The following is a 6,572-nucleotide window of genomic DNA, read 5'->3' on the forward strand; positions in this document are numbered from 1 at the left end:
TTTGTCTATCTATCTATCTATCTATCTATCTATCTATCTATCAAGGTGGTCCGTTTAACGCAACCTCACCTCGGACGTCATAGATCACATGTTTATAACAAAAACGAATCAAGTACCGAAGCGAATTGGAAGCAAAGTGAATTGTGTTGTTTTGAGAAGCTTCTGTATTAATCGAACTAGGCTAGTTATCAGGCATTGCAGACCATCTACAGTAGGCTACATATGTAGTAAATGGTCGTGTTTTCTTCAGGTTTACTGAAGAAAATCGGGAGAAAAAAAACTGGTCTCTACACTGGGTAAGTAATACAACCTTGTTCCCTTCATCTGATATTTTGCATGTCCTTTTCAGCATATTGTGAAGTATAACACAATACTAAACCTTGCTGAGCATGCCTAGCAAACGTGTTGATAGCTACTATATACTCTGAAAGTGTTTGGACACTTGAGATTAGCTCAAAAATGTCCTAAAAGCGCATTAAAGTTTGTGAAACATTTGTGGTGATGTACACCTGTGAGAACTGATGTGTGTGTGCAGGGGCGCCGTAACGGTGAGGGGTGGTTACCGAGGGGCTATATATATATATATATATATATATATATATACACACACACACACACACACACACACACACACACTATCAGTCAAAAGTTTTTGGACAGTAAGATTTTTAATGTTTTTTGTTTAAATAATTCTCTTCTGCTAACCAAGCCTGCATTTTTTGATACAAAATACAGCAAAAGCAGTAATATTGTGAAATATTTTTACTATTTAAAATAACTGCTGTCTATTTGAATATATTTTTAAAATTAATTTATTTCTTATGACAATGCTAAATTTTCAGCATCATTACTCCAGTCTTCAGTGTAACATGATCCTTCAGAAATCATTCTAATATGCTGATTTGCCGCTCAAGAAACATTTCTGAGTATTATTATCGATATTTAAAAAAAATATATATTTATTTTTGTTCAGGATTATTTGATGAATAGAAAGATCCAAAGATCAGCATTTATCTGAAATAAAAAGCTTTTGTAACATTATACACTATACCATTCAAAAGCTTGGAGTCAGTATATTTAAATCATTATATATTTATTATTACATTATAGAAATTAATACTTTTATTTAGCAAGGAGGCATTAAATTGATCAAAAGTGATGATAAAGACATTTATAATGTTGCAAAATATTTCTATTTGCGATAAATGCTGTTCTTCTAAACTTTATATTCATCAAAGAAACCTAAAAATAAAATTCTACTCAGCTGTTTTCAGCATAATAATAAATGTTTTTTGAGCAGCAAATCAGAATATTAGAATGATTCTCAACTAACCTGCCTGTGTAACCTGCCTCTAGTATCAGTAAGCATGGCATCAGTGCTGTCACAGCTGATGGGTCAGTGGATGGATGTTCAGGGTTTCCTGATATTTCTGTGTGTGCTGCTGCTGGTGAAACACCTGCGAGATGTTCTTACAAACAACATGCCGCCAGGACCCTTCCCTCTGCCTTTGATTGGAAACGTACTGAATATAGGCTTTAGTGATCCAGTGGAGGTTTTTCCGAAGGTAAGTTTTCAGTTGTATGAAGAGCGGTAATGACATGGCTACTACCGTTGTGCACATTACAAGATAACATGTTGATCAGATTGCTGAGAGGTATGGAGATGTGAGCACACTGTATCTGGGAAACAAACCGTGCATACTGCTTACTGGATACGAGAGTTTCAAAGAGGCGTTTGTGGAGCAGGCGGACATCTTCACAGACCGGCCGTACTTCCCTGTGAATGACAAGATCTGTAAAGGGCAAGGTAGAGGAACACAGTACACACAGCCAACACATCACTATGAATAACACCATTTACACTTTAAAATGTTCAGAAATATGACTGCTGATAACGTTGTTAAATCAGATATCAACCATAAACTATGCAGCAATATTGTAGAACATCATGAAATATTTCTTAATTCTGCTTTCATTCGACATTAAATAGGATTCGCAACATTTCAGATACAGCTAATTTGTTTATCAATAAAATAGCTTGGATATAAACTATGAAAAGCTCCAGTTATGGTGGTAAAATTTCCTTCAGCAGTGGCTACAATAGCAAGCTTTGTAGTTAAAGATATGCAGAACTATTCATGACATACATTGTGTTAATCGCTACGGTGATTCTGATGTAACAAGAAATTGAATTTTCCCCTCTTGAAATAAAGAAGTTCATTCATTCAGTACTATGAAAACATACTGTAGATTTCACAATTCAAAAGTTCCATATATTGAAATTGTGTTGTAAAATGCTCCACTTTCATCAAACCGCCGTTCATCAACACATGACTGACCACATTTACATGCCAACATTTTGTGACATAAACTTGCCATTGTGATGGTGTAGGAAAGTTTGTCAGACTTTGTACTTTTCTTGGCACAGATTGATTTGTCATTGTCAGAGTGTAACACACACATCATACCCAAAAGCAAATTTGCAGGCCATGAGTAATAGCTGTTACTGATTTCACTTTCGGGATCATGCATTTAGCTCTTTTTTTTTTACCCTTTTGTATGTAGGTCTGATCTTCTCCAGTGGACACATGTGGCGTCATCAGAGGCGTTTTGCTCTGGCAACGCTGAAGTATTTCGGTGTGGGCAAGAAAACTCTAGAAAACTCCATCCTGCAGGAGTGTCGCTTTGTTTGTAGTACTTTGCAAACCAAGCAAGGTCAGTGAGCACCATTTCTGTCAAGTCATACATCTCAACAGGCTTCGAGTACATACTGCGCTCTACGGGCAATGATTTGAAAGTACTGTTTTCAGCTGTAACCATTCTTTCTCTCCTTGCTTTCCAAGGTTTGCCATTCAACCCTCATCACCTCTTGACCTACGCAGTGGGCAATGTAATATGCAGCCTGGTTTTTGGCTACAAGTTTGAGTATGACGACCATCATTTTCATGAGCTGCTGCAGTATTCAGACGAAATCTTTAAGCTGCCCATCAATGTCTGGGGCCGGGTATGGGACCAAATTTATTATATTGGACCCTTTTCACAGACTGTGATAATAATGCATTCCCACAGTCATTAAAGGCATAGTTCAACCAGAAATGAAAACTCTGACACTTAGTCACTCTCAAGTTGTTCCAAACCTGTAAGAGTTTCTTTCTTCTCTTGAACATAAAATATATTTTGAAGAATGTGGGTAACCTCCATGTGGGTGACTTCCATAGTATTTTTTTTCCATACTATGGAAGTCAATGGTGACCAACAATTGTTTGGTTACCCACATTCTTCAAAATATCATCTTTGTTTAACAAAAGAAAGAAACTTATTTATATTTATTTAAACTAATATATTACACTTTTCATACCTTGGCATTAAAGTAAAAAAAAGAAAAGATTAACAGTGCTGTTTAAGTGTTTATAATACAACGGCAAAAGGGTGCGACTGCAAATTTGACGTCCGTCTCATTTCTGACCAACATAATCAATCTCTTGATATTTTTTCCCCCTTTTGGTTAAGACATAGAAACACTATTGTGAATGTTTTGGGAATGCAAAAATTTGTTTTGTATTCACCAATATATAAATTTACCCCACTATGATGACATCCGCTTTTGAGATCTCTGGAAATGTGATGTGTTTATAAAAATAAAGGCATGCTGTAGTTGCTGAATATCTTAACTGTAATTCACAAAGGCGTCTCTTGCTTTAAAGTCAATATGAATCTGTTTTGCAATCCATTTGGATCTTACAAAGACAAATGCTTGTTCTTTGGAAAAACATGCACAAATACATGCAGAATAAGGCTAAGAACATCCATTTAAAAAAGTAATTACGAGCAATTTTGATTTTATATTAATTGAGGGAGATGTGATGTTGGAATAATTTTTAATAATTTAACTCATGCATTAAAGTTTAGTTAAAATGTCATTTCCTGCAAAGATTTATAACCTACTAAAGTCCAAATATGTTTGTCCCTCAACAGTTGTATAACACGTTTCCCGCTCTGATGTCCCTGCTGCCAGGAAAGCACCAGACTGCATTTGCCAACCTTTCCAAGCTTAAGCTCTTTTTTAAGGAGGAAATCAGGAAGCACAAAGAGGACCGAAACCCATCTAGTCCTAGAGACTACATTGACTGTTATCTGGATGAAATTGAGAAGGTAACTGATTTTAGCAGATGCTTGCATAATGATAATGCAATCATTTTAAGGCTTTTAAGGTTTTATGCACATTTGCTAGCTAATAATTCAAGCATTTCAAATGAAACACACTCTGTGTTTAACCCTTCTTTTTGTCCATTCCTCCCTTCCTCATCTTTCCATTGTTTTCAGTGTAAGGACAATGAGGCGGAATTCACTGAGGAAAACCTGATACACTGTGTGTTGGATCTGTTTGGAGCAGGAACGGAAAGCACTGCTAAATCACTTAGCTGGGCTTTACTCTACATGGCCAAGTTTCCAGAAGTGCAAGGTGGGCCGCTCCGCTCCTATTACTTATCTACTTGTTAGGCAGATGTGTATATGCATGTCCACCTACTCGTGCACATTCACGTTACGTAGAGAAAGTCCATTCTGAGATTGATCAGGTGATTGGACAGACACGTCAGCCCTTGATGGAAGACAGGGCACATCTGCCGTACACCTACGCAGTGATGCATGAGATTCTGAGGTTCGCAAATGTTCTTGCCTTCATTCCACCGAGAGTTGCCAGCAAAGACACCACAGTAGCAGGATGTCTCATACCAAAGGTAAGTCACAACTTATTGCTTGTAGAATAGAATCCAGGTCATATTTCAACCGGAAATCCAAAAAAGAGAGATTTTTGAACCATACTGGATATCTCAGTGATTATTCACATTAGATACAGCATTAGATTGAAGGATTGTGGAAGAGTGGAGAGAACATTCTTTCAGTTTTGTTTAATGTTCGAATTCTTTCGTTTTGACAGGGGGTGATGGTGCTGCCAATGCTGAAGCCAATTCTGGAGGACAAGAATGAATATCACAAACCATATGAATTCAATCCTGCTCACTTTCTGGATGAAAATGGCAAATTTCTGAAGAGAGAACATTTCATTCCCTTTTCAATAGGTAGGTCACCAGGAGGAACATGTAATATATATACTAGAACTAAAATAAATATATACATGTATGCATACACTACTGTTCAAAAGTTTGAGGTCGGTACATTTTTTTGTTTCTGAAAGAGGTCTCTTATGCTCACCAAGGCTGCATTTATTTGATCAAAAATACAGTAAAAAGAGTAATTTTGTATAATATTATTACAATTTCTAATAACTGTTTAACATTTCAATATGTTTTATTTATTCCTGTGATGTAGAGCTTTCATTACTCCAGTCTTCAGTGTCACATGATCCTTCAGAAATCATTCTAATATGCTGATGTGCTGTTTTGTTTTTGGATGTAAAGTTCAAAAGAACAGCATTCATTTGAAATATAAATCTTTTGTAAGATTATAAATATCTTTACTGTCGCTTATGGTCAATTTCATGCATTCTTGCTGAATTAAACTATTCATTTCTTTCAAAAATAGCTTACTGACCCCCAAACTTTTGAATGATACTATATATAAACTAATAATAAAAAGAAACTGATCCAGAGCCTGATTTCCAGGTAAGAGGATGTGTCCAGGTGAGCAGCTCGCTCGTATGGAGCTCTTCCTCTTCTTTGTCTCTCTGATGCAGCATTTTACCTTCCTGCCACCTGAGGGAGAAACGCTGAGTCTCAAAAGGACAGTTGCCATCGCTTCTGCTCCTGAACCCTTCCACATTTGTGCTGCACCTCGATAGTGCCACATGATTGCACCATAAAATAAAAGAATACGCTCATTGAAGCTCACTGTGAAGCACAAATAAGCATTTGTTTTTATTTGGTAACATGAAACACCCATGTTTGATCATATATCCTACATGATTTATTTGGATAATGTCTGAAATTGAAGGCAGTAAGTCAGTCAAAAGGCTGTTTAGGGTGCAAAGCATCTTTCTGCATTGTTAGGCATCCAAAAGTAGCTATATATTCTGATAACTTATAACATAAATCACATATTTAAATAAATAAATCACATATATATGTGAAAAAACGTGCCCCTTTTAGACTTGCACTCTATTAATTTACTGCTTGTTTTCTTTAAAAAAAAAAAAAACCTAACACTAGCTTCTCTAGTCTTTTTCTATTCTATCTGTTTTCTTATTTATTATATAATTAAAAAAAAACCTTGCTACGTGTACTGCATTAAGCTGAGACTTGTGATAGCACTTGTATATCATTGCTCTTTTATTGATTTTGATTGCTTCCATTGTCCTCATTTGTACGTCGCTTTGGATAAAAGCGTCTGCTAAATGACTAAATGACTAAATATTTAATAATATTAGTAGATGATTTACCTGTAAATCACCTGACTTGTATTTTCTGCAGTCCTTGGCAGTCCTTGGCTTCACAGCTCAGAGTAGTTGTTTGTGAAGGGTTTGAGTCTTTTTATGTTCTTGTGGTGCCATCAGCTGTGCCATGATATAATTTCCCTGTGACTGCTGAGTCATTGGTCACATGGCATTTACAACT

General features: G+C 36.2%; 1 protein-coding gene across 2 annotated transcripts in view; it reads left to right on the forward strand.

Annotated features, from left to right (window-relative positions):
- The window catches only part of LOC107664214 (cytochrome P450 2J6-like), a 6,883-nt gene extending 818 nt beyond the window's left edge, over window positions 1-6,065 (forward strand). The window contains exons 2-11 of one of the 2 annotated variants that reach the window (XM_016454725.1): window positions 251-296; window positions 1,357-1,565; window positions 1,645-1,807; window positions 2,566-2,715; window positions 2,844-3,004; window positions 3,976-4,152; window positions 4,324-4,462; window positions 4,552-4,739; window positions 4,940-5,081; window positions 5,625-6,065. In XM_016454725.1, the coding sequence (XP_016310211.1) occupies window positions 1,368-1,565; window positions 1,645-1,807; window positions 2,566-2,715; window positions 2,844-3,004; window positions 3,976-4,152; window positions 4,324-4,462; window positions 4,552-4,739; window positions 4,940-5,081; window positions 5,625-5,800 (1,494 nt within the window). In that variant the 5' untranslated portion in view covers window positions 251-296; window positions 1,357-1,367 and the 3' untranslated portion in view covers window positions 5,801-6,065. Of the gene's footprint in view, window positions 1-86; window positions 297-1,356; window positions 1,566-1,644; window positions 1,808-2,565; window positions 2,716-2,843; window positions 3,005-3,975; window positions 4,153-4,323; window positions 4,463-4,551; window positions 4,740-4,939; window positions 5,082-5,624 lie in introns of those variants that run through there. The other variant, XM_016454724.1, reaches the window with a different exon arrangement.
- Window positions 6,066-6,572: the final 507 nt, after the last annotated feature.

This window comes from Sinocyclocheilus anshuiensis, unplaced genomic scaffold (assembly GCF_001515605.1).
Source record: "Sinocyclocheilus anshuiensis isolate Anshui unplaced genomic scaffold, SAMN03320099.WGS_v1.1 scaffold67, whole genome shotgun sequence".
Classification (NCBI taxonomy): Eukaryota; Metazoa; Chordata; class Actinopteri; order Cypriniformes; family Cyprinidae; genus Sinocyclocheilus; species Sinocyclocheilus anshuiensis.